We start from the raw sequence: 24,151 nt of genomic DNA on the forward strand, positions 1-24,151 counted from the left end.
TGCATAAATATATTCTTGTACAGATGCATAAATAGATGCAGCTATGAACACCATCAGACACAGTGCCTGTAAAACTTTGACCAATTGGTCTTGAATATCACTGTATGACAGAGCACTTGAAATGCTGGAAGATAAATTTAAATTTCCAGTAAACAAGGATGAGAAGCTTAATTTACACACAAAAACCACCTAAAATGTGCTTGGCTCAAAAGAGTAACACTTTCTAATAATGCAAGTACAAAATGGAATACAATATCTGATTGTAGAATATCATTATATACTGTATGGAACTGTATACACTTCTAGTATTGGCAAAAAATGCAATAGTAACTTTAGGTATGAAATGAAGTCATGACAAAATTTAGCTTTTGGTCACTTATAAATTAAATATTCTTTATTTTACAATAAAAATGTAAAACCACGAAATATGCATCTAATAGTTTAAATCCATAAAAGAGCTCTTATTGCACTGGCTGGACATATAGAGAGCCAAATTTGAAGAAAAGACATGCAGGTGGCTTGCTCAGTAGTAGAGCAGGCTGAAAAGTGGATAAAGAAAATCAGCAAATCACTTTGGATTTTTTTCCATAGCAATTTTTGAAATTTTCTCAACCATTTCTACTTAATAGTTGTGATAACCCAAACCCAAATGTTTCTTTTAATAAACTAAAAAAGTTTATCACAGAATTCATGAACGTGACAGGATACAGCTTGAATCAGAGACACAGAAGACAACTGAAGAAATAAGAATATCCCTGCATGTAACAATGCACTGTATTCTTCCACCTCCAACACTCCCCCAAAAATGTTAAACAAACTTTGTGATCTGTTTAGAAAACACTAAGCAACCAAACCTGGAAGAACAGCTAAAATCTTAAAATAATAAATCTGACTGCTCACAGATTATGCTGTGTTCCTTTTTAAAATGAGGCTTAGGCACTATAATTTACTTAAATACAGTAGGAATTAATGACTGGATAATTTACCAGCATGGAATCAGACAAAAAACTGTTGAAGCTTTTAAAGAAATCAATTTTCCTAGAAGGGTATAATTTAAACTGATAATAAAGAAACTGACATGTCCCTATACAACAGCCAAGGCATAACACCAAGTTCGACTGAACCACCCCTTGAGCAAAAAAATCCAAACACAAAAATCCACAGTAGTTTCTAAATATTTATGCTTTGAAATGTTGAACGAATCTGTTCCGCTACCAAATGTATTTCTATTTCATCTGGATTCTTTCATTCTTGCCTCTCCAACACACGCCTGGAACAAACAAACAAACTGAACCACCATCAGGTCACAGTAGCCAGCTCTTAAGTTTTCTTTGCAACTTGCCAACTGCTTCAAGGCAGCCATAAGGAATTTTTAAAAAAAGATACTGGGGTGATCTTAGGCACCAAGACCAGGCAGATGTATTTTTCTTGGTGCTTTTTAAAAATACTTCAGTGTCCTCAAACACTAAGCTCCTCCACACCACAATTGATGTTCCATTGTGTCTCCACATTTGTTGAGATTAGACAGTAAGAAATCTCATAGTGAGTTTTTTGTTTGTTTGTTTGTTTCTTAAACAAGGTCAGGCCCATATTTAAGCATTTGCTGAACTAAAGCCTGAGAGCCTACCCCTTCTCCCATTGACTTTATTGGGAGCAGAAACAGGCTCCAAGTGGGTCCAATTCTATCTATAGTTGAAACTAACTTTCACTGTATAATCACAGTGGAAAGAATCTGGCAGTTACCTTTTGACCTACAGGTGACAGACTGCGCTCCAGCTATATTTATTAAGCTCTACATATGCAAGTTTGAATTACAGTGACTGGTTTTGGCGAAGTTCCAGAACCTCCCATAGTTGTGTTATCCTTGAACTAAAATGCCAATGGTTTATATCTAATTTAAAACAAAGTAAAAAAACTTTGAACATAAAATATATTTGTCACATTATTTAAAAACATATACTCTTTCTAAACCAAGAAATCAGATTAGATTTAGAAACAGAAACATAGCCATAATTGTCATTACATGATCAGTCAGTTGAAAGTCTACTTTATGAGTCATTACAATACTCTAGCTCATACATAACCGAATTAATTATGGAGAAAGTAAGACCCTCCACTATTCTGAAGCCAACATCATCTCAAATCATCCCAAAGCATTATATGTCTTCTTCCATAGGGAAGAGACTGCAGCCTCTCCCCTTCAAAGCCCAGTTGGCTTGTGGAGACTCGTAGGACAGTAGCTTCAGACAGATAAAGGACAACGATAGTGGCTAGCTATGAATCATCTAACTTTGTTGATTTACTGTGCATAAATGTTGTTCCAGTTTAAACACCTGAAAATCTGCCCCTAAATGTGTATGGCAGATTAAATCAACAAAGTTGGATGATTCATAGCTAGCCACTATCGTTGTCCTTTAGCTGTCTGAAGCTACTGTACTACAAGTCTCCACAAGCCAACGGTGCTTTGAAGGGGTGTGGAAGAAGACATATAATGCTTTGGGGGAGTAATTAAATACATAAATGTTGTTCCAGTTTAAACACCTGAAAATCTGCCCCTAAACATGTATGGCAGATTAAATCAACGAAGTTGGATGATTCACAATGCTAGCCACTATCTTATGCACCAGTAATTAAGTGCATAAATTCTTGATTATATTTGTGTGTATAATTAGCCAGGCTTATGAGATGAATTTGTAAATTAAAGGCATAACTTAAATACCCACTTTAAATAAACCTGTCCTTTAGTATTATTACATAAAGGAAATTCATATATAAAAAAAAATAAAGAGAAGTTCATGGAAAAGTCTTCCACTGGAAAATTTTAATCCCTGCTATTTAAATATTAGCCATTCAAAAAAGTGTTTATCACCCATTCTAACATAAAAACTCATTTGTAGCACTTAAGTAAAACTCTTATAGGGTGCTTTTCATTCATAGATTACAAAGCACTTTACAACAGGCAGGCAAGCACCATTATCCGCATTTTATGGGAAGGGAAATGGAAACTCAGAGAGATGAAGGAACTAGACCAAGCTCATACAGGTCAGTCGTAAGGCCAGGAAAATAACTTTGATCTCCTGGATCTCAGACAAATGTCCTATCCATTAGACCATGTTAGAGTCTAAAATTGAAGCGTTAAGCCAAATACATTACTAGTAATTGTTTTAGGTAACAATCCTTAGAGATTATGAAAGGACTTACTCTATGATTTCCTCTCAAAGCAACCCGAGAATCATGGTGTCCTCTTTGATCTCGAGCTCTTTCGCCACCATCTGTAATACTGAGAAATGGATCTCGTCCAAAAGGATCAGAAAAGCTCCTCATCATCTGACGCATGTATTCATGCTGTGCAGCAAAAGGCTCCCTGGGAGAGGGGAGGGAGGGAGGGAGAGAAAGAAAGAAACAGAAAACTCATGAATATTCTTTTAGAAAGTTAACATGTCCGATTCCAACCATGTAAAATTATTATGAAATAGGCCAGGGCTGCTTAGCAATAACCAGAACTCCATTTTAAGCTGTCACACACATGGGTCTCCAGACACCTCATCATCTTGATAGCAAAAACTATTTTCAATGGGCAGTCCTAGGTAATAGGCCCTAGGGAGCCAGAAATTTACACTTCTTCCCTTTACCCTTCTGTTCATTTCCTATGTATTTTTCATGTCTTCTATTCCCTATAGCTCTTTTGCTTTCTCTCCTCCCATCACCAACCCCTCTGGCTCTCAACTCTCCATATTTCTTTCTCTCATTTAGTGAGATCTCACATCCTTCAAATCCATCTTCTCCTCAACCCAATCTCATATCCTGCCTGACAGGCTTTAATCCTGCCAACTTTATATTTGTTGCCCAGACTTCTACTTCCTTTCATCTGATACTGCTGGAATTCCCTGTCAATATTAAGAGAATCACCCTGCTCCACTTCTGTCTCCCATTTGCTCCATGCACTAATCAAAAGCCTGGACTCTAAAACTTGAATATCCCTGTCTTTGTATTAGACTTGGTTTTTCACCTCTCCAGCTGGTTGTTTCCATCCCTCCCACTTTTGTTTTTTTCCACCACTTTTGAGGCCCATACTATTCACTAAATCCATCCTGGTTCCTTCCCCACTCCTACTTTCTTTCCCTCCAAATATGCCCTTGGATCCCCCCCATCTCAGAAAGAGTTTTCTCTCCGCTCTCCCACCCCCTTTTGCCTCTCTAAATCTGATCTTGTTTCTCCCCATAAGTCCCCAACCTGTCTCCATATTCCTGAACTGTAAACTCTCACTTTCTTTTAACCTCCTCCTGATCCCCTCCACTCCAGTTTCTACCTTCTCCACTACATTTAAGCCAACCTGAACAAGGTTGCTACGTCTCTCCTTTTACTTTAATCAAAGAAATACTTCTTAATCTTTCCCCTATTCAACAGATTCTTGTCTTCCTTCCCCTCCTACCCTTTTTCACAGGTGTCCATCAGGCTACTATCCTTAATCCCTCCTCTTTGCTCTAGACCAGTGGTTCTTAACCTTTCCAAACTACTGTACCCCTGAAGCCTGAGTCCCACCCCCACGGGGCTGAGGCATGTAACTTAGTTTCATGGTGCCCCTGTGGCTCCAGGCAATTACCTTTCTTGCCACCCCAATACCAGCTCTGCACTTGCGACCCCTCTAAAACTCCAGGTTAAGAAACACTGCTCTAGACCACCTTAAAACCAGGGGAGGAGTTAACTGCATCTATGTGAATGAGCCCCAAATCACCCTCTTAACTCATAGGCATCTCCTCTCCAACATCCAATCATCTCCTCATACTCACTAACAGTTAATTTCTTTCCTTATCACTTTCCATTTCCATTGAAAACTACTTCCCAGGCTTATAGCCACATTGCCATCCTTGACTATTCTCCTTCTCCCATACCTACATATCTCACTGGGCCCCATGGTGTATAGTTTTTTTTTGTGTGTGTGTGTGTTTATTTTGTTTTAAAACAGGCTACATAAAGATTTGTTTTAAAAATTTAGAGTTATATTTCTAATATTGGATTAAGACATTTGTTTATTAAAACATGATTTTTAACCTGACAGTGTCTCTTTAAACTATCTATGCATGTATCTTATATCCTTGTCAGAGCAAACAAGCCATTCCATGTCTAGAAGTAGTTTTTCCATTATTGAGAGCAGTCCCTAATCTACCCTACCCACATGATTCCTAGTTTTAGCTTCAGTCCAAACATGATAAGGCAGTACGTGTCTTGGCAGTTATTCACAGGATGAATACCTTTCTCACAGCATTAAAAATACAAGCACAAGCAAGATATCGCCTGTACAAGCACTGTTCTCAAAACCATAAAGCATGGGAGGCGCAACCAAAAATCATAATTACATACATACACTTTCATAAAGCCTCCTACTACTCCACAGACTTTCAACAAGTTTAGATATCAAAATACAAAATGCATATGCCATTTCTTAAATAATTTAGCATATAGCAAAACTATATGAAGGTTTTATCCGTTCTTGCCTTCCCACACAAAGGACAGGTCTCATTCCCTATTAAGCACCAAATGAAATATGCTCAGTGTGCCAGGCCCAAGAACACAGATTACTTTAATTCCAAGATCACTTTGTTTGGTAACTTGCATTACATTTAATCCCATAGAGGTATAATTTTAAAATTATTTTAAAAATGCAAAACTTCCTTTCAGGAGAACGTTATGAAAAGTGCAGTATTTAAATATGGTACACCAAGAGACTTGTTTTTAAAAAACAAACTACTGGTATTTGGCAGAATCGGTAAAGGTTTCACCTGTATACTTATAAACAAAGCAGTCAGAGAAACTTGAAAAACAATGGAGGTCTTACTTTTTGGCTACCTTGTGGGAAACGTTGAATGATTTTTTTCTCTTAAACATAATTCCTCCAATATTTCTGCAAGAGCACGTGCATATAATAGTGATGCATTCTAAGTTCTTTGAAATATTTCATACATAGCACTTAAAGCACTTTTCATCTAAGGATCTCAGAGTGCTTTACAAAAGTCAGATGGTATCTATGTCCACAAATTAGAGTCTAGGAGGCAGACAAAGATAGATTAAGTATTTTGTCAAAGGCCACACAGTAAGTCAGAGCCAGATCCACAAATAGACCAGAGATCTCCCAATTCCCAGTCCAGTAATTTGTGCACAAGACTTTGTTTTGGGATGTGGTTAAGGGGTGCTGCTGGTGTCAATCCTACATATAGGAGTACACAAAATTTATAGATTTGCTAATAACCAACAAGACAGGAAAGGAAAGCTAGCAACTCTTTATCTTGCGGGTTAGGGACACAATGTGTTTGCTACCATTTTACCACTGTTGTCCGTTACATCTCTGAAGATCAGAACTCAAACCATAATTACAGGGCTAAGGACTTAGCCAATCTCATTCATACTATCTTTGGGTTTTGTTTTGTTTTTCAAATTTGTCTCCCGCCCATTGTTGGTCCTAGTAGGCTAAACAAGATCTGCAGTGATACAGTTTGATCAGTGGCATTATCAGACAGTAAGAGATGGAGAAGCCCATTGAAGTTTAACAACCCATCATGGAGAAAGAAGATGCTGATTTAAAAAAAAAAAAAATATATATATATATATATATATATATATATATTTATTTTATATTTTATATAAATAAATATAAAACTCATCTGTTGCTCAAGCTTGAGTGTGGGATTTATGGTGGGAGAAAGAGGAATATGTGATAAAGAAGAGAGCTGATGCCCCTTAACCACATGAGTTCCTTCATATTTTGTAACCCTATGCTACAAAACTGACTTTCTCAAGAAAAAAACATTCATTTTAAAGCTTCACTACTAGATAAGGATCTTGCAAGCTTCTATCCTTCACATGCTAAAAAAAGTGTTATAAGTCACTATAAGGAAGATTATAACGGAAACACTAGCAACACTGATAGCAAAGCCGATTTGTTGTTCCACCATTGTGCAGTAATTATATTTGCATTATGATCTAATGGATAGATAATTCCCAAAAGAGGTCAAATTAAAACTTTGAGAAGATCAGCAATGGGATATAGAACCTCTCTCATATGAGACAGTAGTTTATACTCCATCCAGGTCTACAGTAACCCAAATTTTCTTCAATCTGATGGGTAAGGTGTTTACATGAAGTAATTTGGTACTGTTCTCAGTTCCCTTCTCAGACATATGTTCATATCACAAAACCCTTGTGACACTTGCAGTAGAGAAGGCCTGAGGACTGAACTATTGTCTCACTTCCACATGTAGGCCCTCCAAGTCAGGAGCTGGTATTGTTGGTAGGAAAGACAGCCTGTACTACTGCCTGAATTGCACATGTTCTTTGGACAGAGGTGGGCTCCAGTCTTCAGAATTATTAATCAGGTATAATCATAATCACTACAGCAAGACAAAATATAAAAACATTTTAAAAATGAAAAGCCAGTGGCCATACTTATGCAAACAAGTAACTTTAAATTTATAATCTAACTCAGGGGAGCTACTCATTTGCGTGCATAAGTATTTGCAGGACTGAGGCTAAAGTTCCTAAATTCAAGGGCGTCTTGTTTCCAGTTGAAACTAACAATATTATCAGAAAACAGTAATAAAACTATTATTGATACTCTTTATTTTATCATACATTTTTATTGTGAGATACTTGTGTTCAATCAAATAACGATATTTATTAGTTGAGAAGATCACATTTGGAATTAAGTTATTTAATTAATTCCCTATTTTAAAATAAGGTTATATTAGTTCTGATTTGAAATGAGATGTCAGAAGCAGCAGAAAATCTTACTGAAGATAACATCTGGCATGATATAACACATTGGCAAGCTAAAAAGAACAGCGGAAAAGATCTAGCTTCTGCACCTGTCTGAGCTATTCAGAAGGAAATTCAGCTGGGTCTTGGAAGCATTTTGGCGAAGATCAACTAGTGCTTCCCACGGACAGCTGCCTAGAGACGGAGACATTTATAATACTACTCTTTACCCAGACACTATTTCCAGTTCATTAGTCAAAAATCTCTCCTTGTGAGGCAGTGGAAGCCTTTATTATACTAATTTGGCAATTGATCTAGTCCTTGGCTGAAGAAGTAAACCGATTCCCTTAACTGTATGTAAAGCAACTCTGCAAGAACTGTTCCAGCAGTCAGTTACTCTCTCTTTCTCTCTCAAACACACACACCATTGTCCATTAAAGTTCTTTTTCCTTGCAAACTAATCCCCATTTGCTACAGTAGCATTGTATCCACACTAAGAAAAAAGGAGGAATAATGCTGACAGTTTAAAGTAGGATGGTGTTTCCACCATCCTTCAAACATGCAAGCTACTATAAACTAGACTTTTTATTTTCTATCTTTCCTTTCCTTTTATATATAAGTGAAAATAGTTTCTAAATGGGACAACTACCAGCAATTGTGGTTTTCACGTGGGAATCCTTGTTTGGTGAAATTTTGTGGTTCCTGTAAAATCCTGCACATCTGGTTGCCACAATACATGACAGTTTCTAGAGGTCAAAGGTAACAATCAAGTATAAATGTAGAATAACGTAACCTGAAGACTATAAAAAGTTAGTCCCTTTGGTAAGAATATTCTTCTTGAGATAAGGTCCAGAGCATATCCTCAAACATGGCTCTGCTAGGTCAGACCAATGATCCATCTAGCCCAGTATCCTGTCTTCCAACAGTGGCTAGTGCCAAACGCTTTAGAGAGAGTGAACAAAACAGGGTAATTTATCAAACGATCCATCCCATCATCCAGTCCCAGTTTCTAGCAGTCAAATGTTTAGGACACCCAGAGCACATGGTTGCATCCTTGAATATCTTGGGTAAAAGTTAATGGTGGGTAGGTCCATCAATGGCTAATTTAATTCTTTTTTTAACCTAGTTATGCTTTTGGCCTTCACAACATCCCCTGGCATTTCACAGGTGGACTGTGCATTGTGTGAAATACTTCTTTATGTTTATTTTAAACCTGGTGCCTATTAATTTCATTGGGTGACCCCTGCTTCATGTATTATGTAAAAGAGTAAATAACATTTGCTTATTTGCTTTTTCCACATCATTCACAATTTTATAGACTGCTATCATGCTCCCAGTTAGCTCTCTTTTCTAAGAAGAACGTCCCAGTCTTTTTAATCTCACCTCATCAGGAAGCTATTCCATACCCCAAATCGTTTTTGTTGCCTTTCTCTGTACTTTTTCCAATTCTATATATCTTTTTTGAGATGGAGCAACCAGAACTGCACACTGTATCAAGGTGTGGGCAAACCATGGATTTATATAGTGGCATTATGATATTTTCTGTCCTATTATCTATCCGTTTCCTCATGGTTCCTATCTTTGTTAGCTTTTTTTGACTACTGCTACTGCACAGTGAGCATATGCTTTCAGAGAACTATCCACAATGACTCCAAGATCTCTTTCTTAGGTGGTAATAGATAATTTAGACCCCATCATTTTGTGGGTATAGTAGGGATTATATTTTCTAATATGCATTACTCTGATCAAGACTGAATTTCATCTGCCATATTTTTGCCTAGTCATCCAGTTTTGTAAGATCCATTTGTAACTTCAGTCTCCTTTGGCCTTAACTATCTTGAGTAATTTAGTATGGTCTGAGAACTTTGTCAGCTCATTGTTTATCCCTTTTTCCAGATCATTTATGAATATGTTGAACAGCATTTATTAGTGTAGTACAGGGTTTAATGTTTGGTTGTGTACATAGCCAGTTTCATCTAATGAACTTATGTATAAAGTCAGAATTGTCGTACATCATGTTAGTCCTTCCCCTAATAACCTCTTCTGTGCAATAAACACTCCCCCTTAAGATAACGTTAGTACTGTTATGTCAGCTTATCTTACACAGATCGTTCTTGAGGGCAATTTCACATAGGTACTAAGGAAAAATAGCTCCACTGGTCATAGCTTCTTCTCTGTTTTGGAAGAATGGATGGTGGCTGCTCTGCTTCTTCTTTGCTCTAATTCACTCTAGTTTCTCTGAATTCCTGCTGCAGATGGTAAGCCAAAGGTAACAGTGGGTGTCTCCTCATGTTAAAAGTATGCCACCCTGACTTTGCAGCTCAGGAAAAACATTAATGGAATGCTAACTTGTCTTCTGAGGTTAGAGATTACCTTTTATGAATAATGATTGTTTTGACTAGTTTTACATCTTGTATGTCAGTTCTTCAGCCAACCAACTCCTGTTTTCTGTACGTGCTATGTGAGCAGCAGTGGCTCTTTGGTTACAGTGTAATTACATATTCAAACTGTAGTATAACTTCCAATTCTTATATGCATCTTCATTTTTAGCAGGAACCTGGTTTGCCAAATGTCTACAATAAACACCCACTTTAGCAGGACGGGGAAATCCAGAGATGTTAAAGGATCCCCCCACTGACTGCTTACTTTTGAAGTAAAGGTACTTCTGTGTCTAGGCAGCCATTGGAGCAGAGAACTGAGATAGCTGATATGGTGGATGTTCAAAATATAGCCTGTGGTGTCATGTGTAACTGGAGAGAAAAAAAATTTGGGGGGTGGGGGGAACCCAAAACCCACAAAACACATGACAAGGACAAAAAGTAACTTTGACAAGTATTGGAGCAGCATGAACTTACTACTGGAAGCCTCAAGAGGCAGCAGCAATGTTGGAATTTTTCCATATGGGAAGTCTTTTTTAAGGGGGAGCTGCTGGGGAATATACTGAGGCTGGTGGTTGTTCTGATTCATAAAGTTCATGTATTTCCTTTTCTCCCACTCAACAATTTCCAGTATGGAGTCATGTTATAAAGACATTCAGAATACAGATTAGAGCTTAGTAGGAAATGGTGGTCCGATCCTGGGACACTTTTAGAGATTCTGAAAAAAAAATTTGTCCTGAAACCCATACAAAAAGTCAATCTCAAAAATATTTGTGGACTGACAACCTGAAAAAAAAAAATTTAGTCAGACAACTGAAATATTTGAACATTTTCAAAAGGTTTTGATTTTTGCCTCTCCTGCCTTTTTTTTTTTTTTTTTTTAAATAATTAGCTTAAATTTCAAAATAAAGTTGTTTAAAACAAAAAACACCCAGAAAGTTTTATTTAAAAAATGTTAAAATGGGTCATGGGCATTCTCAAAAATTTTCTTAAATTCTTCCAACTGAGAAATATGTAAAGATCAACCCTTTCTCATGGTCAGTTTCAGACAAAAAGTTCCTGACCAGCTTTATTAAAGATAGATATTTATTGATAGTCAAATCCTTACAAGTGTCAATAAATGCAATAATGAACATTTTAATCCTGATGATGTACAGCCAAATTCTTCTTTCAGATATTTTTCTACAGCACCATCAATGGCTTTAAATGCTTTACACATTTAAGAAGACATAACACTTATTCTATAGAGGTCAGAATTTATAATCTGAAATAGAGATATAAAATGTGTGGGGCAGGAAATAGAGAAATTGTATCAAGTCATGTGATTTGGATTGTTTTGGCATGTCTGATAGTTCCACAGTTGGGATTTTTTACTTTAGTTGAGTCCAAAGCAGACTGTGAAGAGTTTCAAAGAGGTCTCACAAAATTGGGTGAGTAGGCAAGAAAAAGGAAGATGAAATTCAGTTTTGATAAGTGCAAAGTAATGCACATTGGAAAACAATTCCAACTACACAGATAAAATGATGAGTTCTAAATTAGTTATTAGCGCTCAAGAAAGATCTTGTAGTCTGTGGATAGTTCTCTGAAAACATCTGCTCAACGTGGAGCATCAATCAAAAGAGCTAACAAAGTTAGAAACCATTAGGAAACGGACAGATAAGACAACAAAATATCATAATGCTACTATATAAATCCATGGTTTCCCCACATCTTGAATACTGCGTGCAGTTCTTGTCACCCCATCTCAAAAAAGATACATTAGAACTGAAAAAAGTACAGAGAAGGGCACAAAAATGATTAGGTTGATGATTAACTTCTATATGAGGAGAGATTAAAAAGATGGAGACTGTTCATCTTAGAAAAGAAATGAAGGGAGGATATGATAGCAGTTTATAAAATCATGAATTGTGTGGAGAAAGTGAATAAGAAAGTGTTATTGACCCCATCACATAACACACAACGCAAGGCTCAACCAATGAAATTAATAAGCAGCAGGTTTAAAAAAAAAAAAAAAAAAAAAAAGAAGTATTTCTTCATATAATGCACAGTAAACCTGTGGAACTCATTGCTGTGAAGGCCAAAAGTACAAATGAGTTCAAAAAAGAATTAGATAAATTAATGGAGGATAGCTCCATCAATGGCTGTTAGTTTACATGGTGAGGCATATAACCCAATGCTTTGAGTGTCCCTAATCTGACTGGATAACAGTAGATGGATCACTTGATAAACTGCCCGGTTCCGTTCACTCCCTCTGAACCACCATCCACTAGCCACTGACAGAAGACAGGCTACTGGGCTAGACAGACCACTGATCTGACCCATTATGGCCATTCGTATGTTCTTATTGATATACATCTTCCCAGAGAGTGATCCACTAACTATAAAGTTTATTTAGGTAGATTACACAGAGGTGCTGGAACTAGGGATGCAGTAGCACCCCAGGGCTTGAAGTGGTTTCCATCATATATAGGATTTACAGTTTTGTTCAATGGCTTTCAGCACCCCTCCCCCAATAAAAATTGTTCCAGCACCAAGAGTACATAATACAAAAACCTAGGCAATTTTTCAAAATACCTGTGTTGTGCATAGTCCATTAGGGCTTTGTATAATTATAAACTACTTTTGGAGCATGTTATCTTTACAGTCCCACCGTATCAACTGAAGTGTTAGGCAACCCACTTTTTTTGCAGTTAAGAAACCTTAAAATACGGATTAATTTTTTTTAAATATAAGATTAGGACATTTTAACTGATAGGACTGAAATATACAAATTAATTGTGCAACTGTGCCAGACTGTGATGACTAGCAGAGTTACCACTAATGTGACATTTCACCAAGTAGTATGTGATAATACCCATCACGCAACACTGAATTCTTCGTAGGGTAGCCTTGAGTGAGGCAAGTGAGAGAAGCAGAGAGACCAGAAGAACAGCACCAGTATGATGGTTCTGTAAAGCAATTAATGCTTTCCTTATCTGTCCTCTCCTTCAGATTAAAATAAGAAATATATTAACCCAATGTTTGCTAGACTATCATGTAAACCAAGACATTTTAGATGTTATTTATGGGCATGTGGTAAGACGTTACACAGAGCCACAAAGATGCCACACTTTGCGATCTGAAGGCCGGTTACACAACTGTGAACTCCAAGGCTTGATATGGTTTTCATGTGTTGGCCTGACCAGCCCCCCGGCAGACCTGAAGTGGTAAAAATGCCAGTAGCTATACTACACCACACCACACCGCCACTCCCGCCAGTGTTAGCGCACTCGAAGGCTATTCCCCATAACTCTACAGGGGAGGAGCTGCAGCCAAAGTCCCCGTCCCAAAAAGCGAAGTCCTCAAAAGTTTGACCTCACCTAAGTGGCCCTATTAGGTTTCCTCCCCCGCTGAAAGGTCCGGGAAGACGCTCGCAGGCACGTCAAGCGCCTTCGCCATCGCGATCTGTCTGCTTTCAACAGGGTTTCTGGTTATTGTCCCAGGGGGTCGAAGCTCCCGGTTCTGACTGGGGCCCGTCTCCCGCATGTCTCCTCAGCGCGCCCCACGCTCACAGCCACCTCCCCTACGTGCCCGGCACACACACGGCTGCGCTGCAGCCAGCGCTCGGTTCGGACACCCCCGGGAAGGAGACGAACCTGAGGCGGCCGAACCGCTCTGGGTGCGAGGATGAGCCCAGGACTGAGTCAAGGCGGATCCGTCAGGCCAGCCCCTTCTCCCTCTCCGGCCCTGCCGGAGACCCTCCAGCCGACTCGGAGCGCCCCGCAGGCTGGGAGCTGTCCGGGCACGCGTAGGGGTCGCCCCTATCGCTGGCTCCCCCAACCCGCCCCAGCCCCTGCCGGGTGCCTGGCCCCGCGGACCCCTCACCGGAAGAAGGGGTCCTCCTCGAAGAGCTCCCTCAACCCCCCGGCCCCGAACATGGCTGCGACTCCGCTCCTCGCTCGGCCGCCCGGGCACAGGTCGCAGGAGGTTGCAAGACAGACCCGGGCCCGGGAGGCACTCCTCTGCTGGTCCCTCTCTCTCTCTCCGCCCACCAAGTTCACGAGCAGCACCGCTTGCTTCCCATTGGCCGCCGCTGGCCTGGGCTAGCTCTCCATAGGATGGGGAATGGAGGGGGCGGGGCAGGGCTGCTACCATGGCAACCGCTTTCAACACAAGGGCTCGGCTAGGGCTGCTGGCCAAGTCCGGAAGTTTCTGGAGCCTCAAGGACAGAGCTGGGGGCCCGGGGGCGAAGAGCCCCATGGCAGCAGGAGGGGAGCCCCAGGCCTAGGACGGGGGCAGGGGGAAAGAGCAGCACAATAAACGGAGCAGAGGCATAAATTCATGGGGGGCACAGCACCAAAATATTAGGGGCACCAGGGCATAGGGGTGGCAAACCATAGTCAAGCGGGGCAGGGCTGAGGGACAGTTACCTGACAGAGGGGGCCCCGGAAAACTATGGCACAGGGGCACTAAATAACCAGCAACCCGACTGCCACAGAGAAGAAGATTTTCCACGAAATATTTGAGACCAAGCAGGCTTTGGCCAGTTTGGAACTTGTTAACCAGGATGAGCTTGTGGAGGATCCCCTGCAGAGGACAGCGCCGGTGGCTCTCCCTCAATGTCAGTCTCCGAGGGAGGCCACACCTCCCAGCACCTACAACTTTTGGAGAGTCCAAGTTGAAGGGGCCGCCTCTGGCCCTTCGTAGGGTGAGCCGTGGGTTTGAGTTGCTCTTCCAGGTCAATAGTCTCTAGCCCTTCAAGCAAACAGTCTATGGCCTGGCCCTCAGCCGGGACGGGCCTTCAGCAGGGGACAGTCTCCAGCCTCTCACAGCACGAGTAAGTTTATGGCCCAGCCCTCAGCAGGGCAGGCAGGCAGCAGGATACAGCCTTCAGCAGGACAGGGCAATAGTCTCAGGCCTACCCTCTGGCAGGGCAGGCCGGCAAGGGGAAAAAAAGCAGTCTATAGCCCCAGAAGGGCGCGGAAATAATCTCATGCCTAGCCCTTTGGCAGAGTAGGCAGACAATGGGGAACACAGTCTCTAGTCCTAGAGGGCAAGGAAATGGTCCAAGGCCCTGGCCCTTAGGCAGGGCAGGCAGTAAGTAGGGGAGCAGACGCTAACCCTCAGTGGGACAAATAGCTAGTCCACACCCAACCCTTCGGCAGGCAGACCAGGACAGGCTCTGGCCCTCACTGGGCGTTCACCCCTAGGTCAGGTTAGGAAGGGGGACTCAGGCCCACCAGTCTCCACTGTGTCCCAGCCCAGAGCCCTGTTAGTGACAGGGTGTCCCATCATTGGGTCAGCAGGGCTCCAGCCAAAACACCCTGACTCAAAGCGAGTGCAAGCTCAGCCACACCGTAGTCGGCTTTCCTGTGCTTCTTCCTCCCACCTTCTCCTTAGAGTACCTGGTCTCCTGAGCTGTACCCCAGTTCCTCATCACTTGACAGCAGATCTGGGAACTCTTTGGGGTCCTCTGCAGAGGACAGTTCCTCTAGGTCCCAGGGTCCATGTGTCCCTTCTGGCTTACCAGGGGTTAGCAGCTCCTCCAGATCCTCAGGGCCCCACACCATGGGTAGCTCCAGCAGCCTCTCCTCTAGGTAGCAGTCAGGTGCAGCCACAGGCTCAGGCACCAAGGAAGAGGTATCCTTCTCCTTTGACTACTAGGCTCAGACTGAGCAAATGTGCACGCCTGGGTTTTATAGGCCTAGCCCCGCCTACCTGCTTCCAGTCAGGTGCTGTAGTCCTGGGTTCCAAACCCCGGCAGGGGGGGTGTTGGCTCTCCCTCGGTGTCAATCTCCAAGGGACGTCACACCTCCCATCTACAGAGCTGTAAGGATTTAAGGAGCTGAAAATTCAGCTCCACAAGTAAATCAGAGAGTCACAGAAGGCAACCCCGTGAATGTGGAAGTGTCTCATTAGAGGAGTTGAGTAAGACTGGACATTTACAACAGTTTTTTTTTACCCTGGTTGTAAACCACAGAGGCCCAGAAGGGAGAGGTCAGGCTGTCCCAGCTCAGATAATGCAAAAGCCTGTTATCTTTGAGGGAAAACTTCCTGGGAGGATTATTTGGCTCAGTTCAACATTGTAACTCAAATAGCTGAAAAGAAAGACAGAAATGGGCAGCCAATATGAGTGGCCCAGCTCTGATAGTGCTGCAGAACTCACCTCCAGAAAAGAGATTGAGTTATCCAGACCTGATACAAGCCTTTGACCTGTAGTTTGGAACTAGCTATCAATCTGAGCTGGCCGGGCCACAGCTAAGAGTTAGAAGGAGGGGGAAATAAGAAACCCCATCACAACTGGCAGAGGACCTGTGGAGGCTTCTGTTCCTGGCATTCCCAGATACCAGTGAGGCCTTCCAGGATAAATTGGTGATGGACCAGTTTATAGATGCTCAGCTGGACTTGAATGTGCAGATCAAGATCAATGAAAGGAGGCCAAAGCCATTCTAAGAGGGTGTGGACTTGCCACAGAACTTGAATCTTTCCTTGCAGCAGTGCATCAGAAGAGGAAACAGCTACTAGTAAGGCGGGAGGAAGCTGATCTCCAAGAGCCCTGTAAGTACAGCTCTTTGTCTGATGAAAGAAGGGATTCTAATTTGGTTCTTGACATTATTGAATCATTAGAAAAACTGATAAATTCAGTTTGCAAAATAATGGAAAGCTGCAATAATGCAAAAATTAAAGGGAACAGTTCAGTTAAATGCTAGTAATGTGACAAAATTGGCCACAGAAGAAAGAATCGTTATTAATATAAGGTAGGCCAAGACAGACTGCCACAAGTGTCTTGTGAAAGCCTGTTTCCTAGCTTTGGAAAATAGAGAACATGAAGCTGAAAGGTCAAAGCTTGGTAGAATCACAAGGAGCAGCTCCACAGTTTTTGTTTAGATCTGGGCAGCTGAACAACAACAATGGGAACTTGACTATTGTGTGTATAATAGGATCTGTAAAATACACAGCAGTGATTGAGACTGGCTCAAACAAAAGTTATTAAACCAGACATACTAAAAAGGCTAGGGAATGCGGAATCCAAAACAGAACAATCTAATTGGACTGAAATGGAAACATTGACTGGGGCAATGGCTCCCATGCAAAAATTGGGTTTGAAGATTGGCCTTCTGGAATTTAAGCAATAAGTTTGCATGACTGAAATAGTGGATGAGTTAATTGGATTTCTTTATGGTTAACAATTGTGTAATCAGTGCCTGGAAAGGTGTCTTTAAAATTCAATATGTGGAAATTCCCTTTAATTCCTCAGGTGAGCCAAATGGTTTGTTGGTAACTGGTTTGCAGTGAATGAATTGTCCTGTCCCTGAGGACAGAAACCATTATAACAGCTACATGTTCTGATAGCTTTCTGGCAAGGGAAAGATGGGGAGTGGTTGAAACGTGTGTTGAAACCCAGAGTCTCAAGACAATCTTAGCTGGTCAAGCTCTTGTGGATCTGAAATAATAATTGATTCCTGTTCATTTGTTGAATATTTCTGACAGGCACCAAATAGTAAAAAAGGAAAACCATTGGAATGGTATGATTTAGCATTTTCAGAGTTGAAAAAGGCATTTGGGACTGTTCTTATCTTGTCTTATCCATGTTTTTAAAACCCCTTTCATATTGGACACAGATGCTAATGCTTGCTGTTTGGGGGACAGGATTTCAGCTTAGCAGCCCCTCCATCCTCACCTCCCCCTCCCCCCCAAATCTGAGACTGTAACGATGGAAACTGAGGCATGAAAAGCTGTTACAGAAGTGAATCTCCCATTTGAAGAGAATAGGCAGGTTCTGCCTGCAAATTTCACAGAAACAACATGCATTCCTCAGGGACTGTGGAAAGAAGCCCCTTTCCTGGTGGTTGAAAGAAAGTCTATCTGGAAGCGAAATCTCTGCTTGGGGCTTGGATAGGAATAAAAATCAATTGGGGTTGGTGATGTAAAAACATCTTGACAGAAAGATGCTGTACATATGTAGATTGAAAATGATACAAAGTTAAATATATGTTACATTGTTTGGGATGGGTCATACTCGGTGTCATCATTTTTGGCCTCATCAGGAAAATAGGCGCAGCTGCAATGGGGTGTGTCATTATTAGCAGGGTGAAACCTTGTTATTGGTTGAATTAAAACCTCATTCAAACTGTTGTATGAATGCAGCCTTCAGATAAGGTAGTTGTAAGAATACTTACGGGGGCCACACCTAGAACAAGGCCTAATAGAGTCTGCCTAGAAATTAACACCATGTGGGTGGTGAGTTCCAAGGCATATTAGAACCAAGGGTGGGTGGGTAGGAGTATGAGGAAAGGTAAAACAGATGGAAACTGAGAGCAGAAACAGAACAGAGGCAAGAAAGCCAAGAAATAGCCTGTGAGCATAGTGTATGATGACCTTAGAAAAGATAGAGAGATTTTGGGGCTATAAGCTAGGAAACTGCTCTTTTTATTCTTGATTCTTCCTGCATTCAAAGATGCAGGACTTCATACATTTTTTGTAAGTACAGGAAATACCAAACGCCATCAATTTCTACTTCCAGTTGGAACGTCCCCTGGACAGGGAATACCAGACTCCATTAATTTCTACTTCCAGTTGGAACATCCCCAAACTTTGACTAGCTGCTCAGGTCAAAAAGGGGCATGCACTGCAGATCTTGTGGTTGTCCCCATGTGGAAGAGTGACTACTTGGTGGTAGTGCAACAACATCACTCTGTCTTCTGGAGGGGTGGGGGGGAGGAGGCAGGATTTTGACCACTCCTCTAAGACCTATAGACCTCCCAAGTGCATAGCCTGATAATACCTTAAGGGTGAAATTCATTGTGGGTGGGAACTGTGCAAATCCCTTTCTGATAGAAAAAAAAAATCATATTCTGGTATGGGACATATGCAGTTACCACAGATGTCTATGAGGTACAGGTATTTGAGGTAGACTCAGGCCAAAGTTGGAGTAGGGCCTTTTAATGTTAATTTGTGTGGTGGAAAGGGAACAGCTGTTCCATCTGTGGAGTGGCTGCTTAACAGCCTACTGCTAGTGTACAGGTTAGGGTTACATTTTATTCCCCACATCCCACACAATGTCAGATTATTAGTATTTATACAGGATTCAGGAGTTTTACTCTGAAGTCCAAATCAGCTCAACATTAGCCTAAACAATATTGAAGCAAATTAGGCTCAATGTGAAAACAGAAAAGGAAAAAGAGCTCTTTACTTGCCCTGCAGGAACACGGAGTACAGCCAACCTCATGTAAAAGGAGGTGCACTTTCTTGGGTAGCCCTCTGCAAAATCTATTTCACTCTTCCTGTGCGTAATCTGCAGAGGTTATTTAGCCCCCTTCCCTCCACCCCACCCTGGGCACCAGTAAGTTCCTTGGAGCAGCCACAGAGGAAATGTGATCTGAGGTTCCTAAAGAGGAACATAAAAAACCTCAACGGAACAGTTGTATGTGGAGGAGAAGATGGTATAAGGAAATCAGTGACGTGGGAATTGCTTCTTTCCCTTTATTTACTATGGTGGTGGGGGGAGCTGTGCTCTAGTGGGGGGGCAAATACATTCTGTGGCTGGAAAGCCCATCCTGTTCTGCTGGCAATCCTTTTTCAACAAGGTCAGCCTCTGAGTTGTGCTAACCCATCCAGTTTCGTTGGTGGTCATTCAGGTGAGAAGATCCTGCATCTTCTACTGGGACATGGGAGAAGGCATTCTTTCCCCTGATGTCCTCTCTCAGTGCCCCAGTTGTTACATGTGTCTATGAGAGAGGGCAGAGTCACCTGAGGTGGGTATAGGATTGGGCAGTAGCCTAGGAATAACGCAGCCATTCCAAGAGGTCTATCACCTTTCAGGATCTACTTGGCTCATCTGCAGTAAGGAAGATACTGGGGTGATGCAGCTCTGGCTACGAGCCACGCTGCAGAAGCTACCATACCAGCATTTGGCCTTAGGTGGAAAACCGACATAAAAGATGAATGAACTGAGCCTGCAATATTTTTGAAAAATATCTGTAATCAGATGAGCATTGATTTTGCTGTCCACCCATGTACACTTTTCTCTAAATCAAGCAAGTGGTGATATTGCAGCCTTAGGATACACTTTGAGTTGAAACAGTTGCTATGAGAAAAAGGTATATAGTAACTGACTGGTGGGCATGGAGGCATGACAGAGAAGGGGTTACCCTACTGATTATTCAAGTGAAGTCTGTGAATCATTTGTACTTTTCAAAACAAGACTGTTATTCTATAGTCACAGAACTGTAACTATAATGCAATGAAGCTTTTTTATATAGAAACTTGTACCAAATTGTGGTATTATATTAAGTTGCATTGCTCAGAAACAAAATCCATCTTGGATTCTGAACAAAAAAAAGTGATAAAAATTGCTACTAATACTATACTTTGCATTTCTATAGCCCTTCAATATGGATCTCAAAGTATTTTAAAAAATGATATCTCAGTACTTTCCCGTAAGGTAGAGAATTATTACTGTCCCCATTTTGCCATTGAGACACAGAGGTTACAGTAATTGGTCTGCCAAGACCACATAGAAAGTCTGTGGCAGAGCCAGGAATAGAATCATAGTCTGCTGACTGCCATTCCTCTGAGCTAGCCAAAAAAGCGTATGTGACCCGTCCGTGCCTACGGTAGACTACCTGAAAATGCCAAGGTCAGGGCGGGCTGCAAACGGAGAGCAGATTCTCCCAGCACTGGTGGGTAACACTGAAGTTAGACTCCCCAACCAGCCACAAACCGAGCTTCTGATTCCCCACACTGGTTATCAAGAAGCTAAAACAAAAAATACACAGCCCCTTTACTGCATTTCAGTCTCTGGCTCCCAATCAGCCACTAGGCCAGTAAAGAGATAAGTCATTATAACCCTATGCTCTTTTCCAAAAAGTTCTCTGACCTCAAAGGGTCAGCCACATTACCAGATCAATGTAAGTTTGGATCTTACCCAAAATACCATGCTGCCAGCCTGAGCCAATCCTTTAGTAACTAAAACTAAAGGTTTATTATAAAAGAAAATAAACAAATGAGAGAGGTTGTCAAAGCAATCAGATACATTATTTGAAAGTCCATATATATCAGGTTTTCAGTAGAATTGTGGAGTTTGCAGGCTTGTGTAGTCCCTCTGGTATACATTCGGTACCTAGATGAGTCTCCGTTCTTTGTTTCACAGCTTTAGTTGCAGATGAGTTGATCCAGAGGTAGGAACCAAGGATGAAATGAAGACAACATGGAATGGAGCAGCTGCCTTTTATGTCCCTTTGTCATGCTGCTTGTGGAAATTTACAGAAACATGATGGAGTCCAAGGTCACCTGGGCAAGTCCTGGTGACTCATAGGTGTAGCCCTGGCTTCTCTCCCTGGGCTTAGTTGTACTTGTGAGTTTCCTTAATGGGCCATTAAGCAAGCTTAGTTCTGCTGCCATCCATTCTGTGGTGTCATCCAGAAACACAGCACAAGTTGAAATACAGCTATATCAAACATATCCATAACTTTCAATACAAATATGACATACACCTAGACAATAGCATCATACTTAGCAAATTATAACCTTTCTAACGGTACCTGACATGGCCTATCTCATATGAATTATTGTAATTTTGAAATATTGATGTTAAATAATCCTAATCCAGACAGCATCACAGTGTAGGTAAGTTCTAAGAGCTTTAGAACTTAAAAGAGAAGTTAAAGAAGGAAAAAGTGGCAACAATGATTCTTCCATGGCAAAGAAATTAGAATTAGCTCATTCCTTATCTTTTCACTGCTGATCTTCCATTGCATCCATCAAAGTTACTGGGTTAACTGCATCTCTGACTCCTCCTGGTCTCTTCAAATGCATACCCTCTCAGGTCTCAGGCCTAGAGCCATCACCTTTGTCAGGATTGACTCATACATCCTTGTGGGTCAGTTATTACCTCAGCAAGTCTGATTTATGTCCAGACCCTGCAATTCTGTTCCCTCCAAAAGCACTGACAGGGGTAACCAGTGACCAGATAAATAATACTTTGCTTTGAGAAAGTTATCTGAGACAAACATTTCAGAGAAATGAGATTTTAAAACCATAAAACAGGCAGTATGCATGTCTAGCTTACCAGGGGTCCACATGGAGACCTTGGTAGGTCTAAGTTTCCTATAGATCTCCCTCACATCAAAGACAGTTGGGCTCTATGTCACAGTCTCTTCCCTTAACTCACAAACTAGTTCACTCCTTACTTTAGGGAGTGTTTTCTTTAAAAGGTGCTTAGTATTTTTGATCACTCTCCTTTCCAGAGGGCAAGTCACTTTTTAACTGTTTATAGTGCTTTGATCTGTTGGGTCCCAGCATTCTCAAAATAGGGCTTATCTTTCTGTTGGAGACAGGGTATAAGGTCCTCAAAAGTAATACTTTTCCCCGTTGTCTTTCATGTGTGCGCCTGGGACTACTGTGTTGCTTTCCTGATAGCTTTTCCAACAGCCTCCTCAAGCTTGATCAAGTACATGCGTACAGAAAAGACTTAACACATTATACTATAACTTCACCTCACTGACCAGGTCACATACAGTGTTCATAATGTGATTACATATAATTATTCTTAGATTGCTAGAAGCAGCTCCTCATCCATCACAGCACGTGAGTTTGCTATTTATTACTATTCCGCTGATATCCATGTTACTAGAATGTTAGCACACATCTGGCTCTCTGCAATGCCGTAAGTGGGTTTTACTTGGCCATACCTGGCATGTTCAGCAACTGTTCAACAGCTCTACAAACTCTCCTCTCAGGTGAGTTATCTGTTGACATTTTTGTTTTAGTTTGATTACACTATTTTACAGTCTTCTCCCTAAATAAATAATTTATATTAACAGATTACGACTAAAGACTCAAGTTATAAATTAGGCTAGAACACAGTCTGGCCTAACTATGAAAGTCATTATGCAAGAACAAATCAGTTATCCTCTTCCCTACAATTATGAAATGGAAATGTGGAGCCTTTCACAAATTATTTAGTTTAAGGGTTGCCTATCTAATTTCACGAAGACTCTAAATCAGACTCTAAACACAGAGTTTCTTCCCAAGTCATAGAAGAGCTAGACATGGTTCTCTGCACAGACAAATAAGAAAGATGAGTTCTAGCTATTGTTAATTTATTTTGGTTGTTAGTGGGAAGAGGGGCTCTATTAGAAATGAGCTCATTATGAGAGGATCACTCACATGATAAAGTCAGTATCTTATTTGCACAGAGTGATGTCTCTAATTGCACAGACCTTTTTATGGTTTGTGTCTGCTTGAGTTAGAGTTGGTTTGTGTAGATAAAAAGGCTTCTGTAGGAAATCACCTCAGTGCTACAGGACTATCAGTCTGGAGGGCATCTCCAGTGAGATTAATGATGTCTGCCTTAATATAAGAAAACTTTGCATAAATGGGATGATAGATTCTGCAGAAGCCTGCCAACTCTTATTCATTTGGAGTAAATATTAGCTTTAATTAAAAGTTTTAAGGTATCTTGTTCCCTAACTAATGAGATCTACATTGATTTCCCTTAGGAATTAATTTACCTTCGTAATTCTCATTCATTTTGGTGATAGGACTATTTAAATCTTATTCCGACTTTGCACCTTTGTTGAACGTATTTATCTAGAATAAAAGGTCACTTTGCCATATTGACATCTTGTTGGCATTTATAATACTCTGTTCTCTCTTGGTTCCATAAGTATTTGTTTAGTTTGCTACCCAAAACATTTATTACTAATATGTCTGTTCATCTTAGTTCTACATATTGTGCAACACTTGTCGATAGCTATGTCATTTGGGGATGCATTGCCTTTCTTTCACACAGAAAACATTAGCTGTGAAACAAAAAAAAAAAGTGATTATGCTAAAGTAAAATAGAACTGCATAGATAAGAAAAATGCACTAAAAAAAGTCTGAAAAGTACATCATGCAATTTCAGAGAGATATAAATGGCTTATTGTATATCTGCACAGCCACCAGCTGCTATTTTTCTACAAGGATTATTTTTAACCAGCAGAGATGCTTTAGGTTTAGAGGCAAAAATTGCATTACAGATCTTGGATACACATACATAT

At 40.9% G+C, this 24,151-nt stretch overlaps 1 protein-coding gene across 2 annotated transcripts in view; it reads right to left on the minus strand.

The window, feature by feature from the left end:
• Positions 1 to 14,114, minus strand: part of MLF1 (myeloid leukemia factor 1) — a 30,329-nt gene extending 16,215 nt beyond the window's left edge. Inside the window, exons 1-2 of one of the 2 annotated variants that reach the window (XM_067546433.1) lie at positions 13,992 to 14,114; positions 3,202 to 3,364 (exon numbers count right to left, since the gene is read on the minus strand). In XM_067546433.1, the coding sequence (XP_067402534.1) occupies positions 3,202 to 3,364; positions 13,992 to 14,044 (216 nt within the window). In that variant the 5' untranslated portion in view covers positions 14,045 to 14,114. Of the gene's footprint in view, positions 1 to 3,201; positions 3,365 to 13,762; positions 13,842 to 13,991 lie in introns of those variants that run through there. The other variant, XM_067546485.1, reaches the window with a different exon arrangement.
• Positions 14,115 to 24,151: the final 10,037 nt, after the last annotated feature.

Source organism: Emydura macquarii, unplaced genomic scaffold (genome assembly GCF_026122565.2).
Source record: "Emydura macquarii macquarii isolate MOO-44397 ecotype Brisbane River unplaced genomic scaffold, CSIRO-AGI_Emac_v2 contig_18, whole genome shotgun sequence".
In the NCBI taxonomy this organism is placed as follows: Eukaryota; Metazoa; Chordata; order Testudines; family Chelidae; genus Emydura; species Emydura macquarii.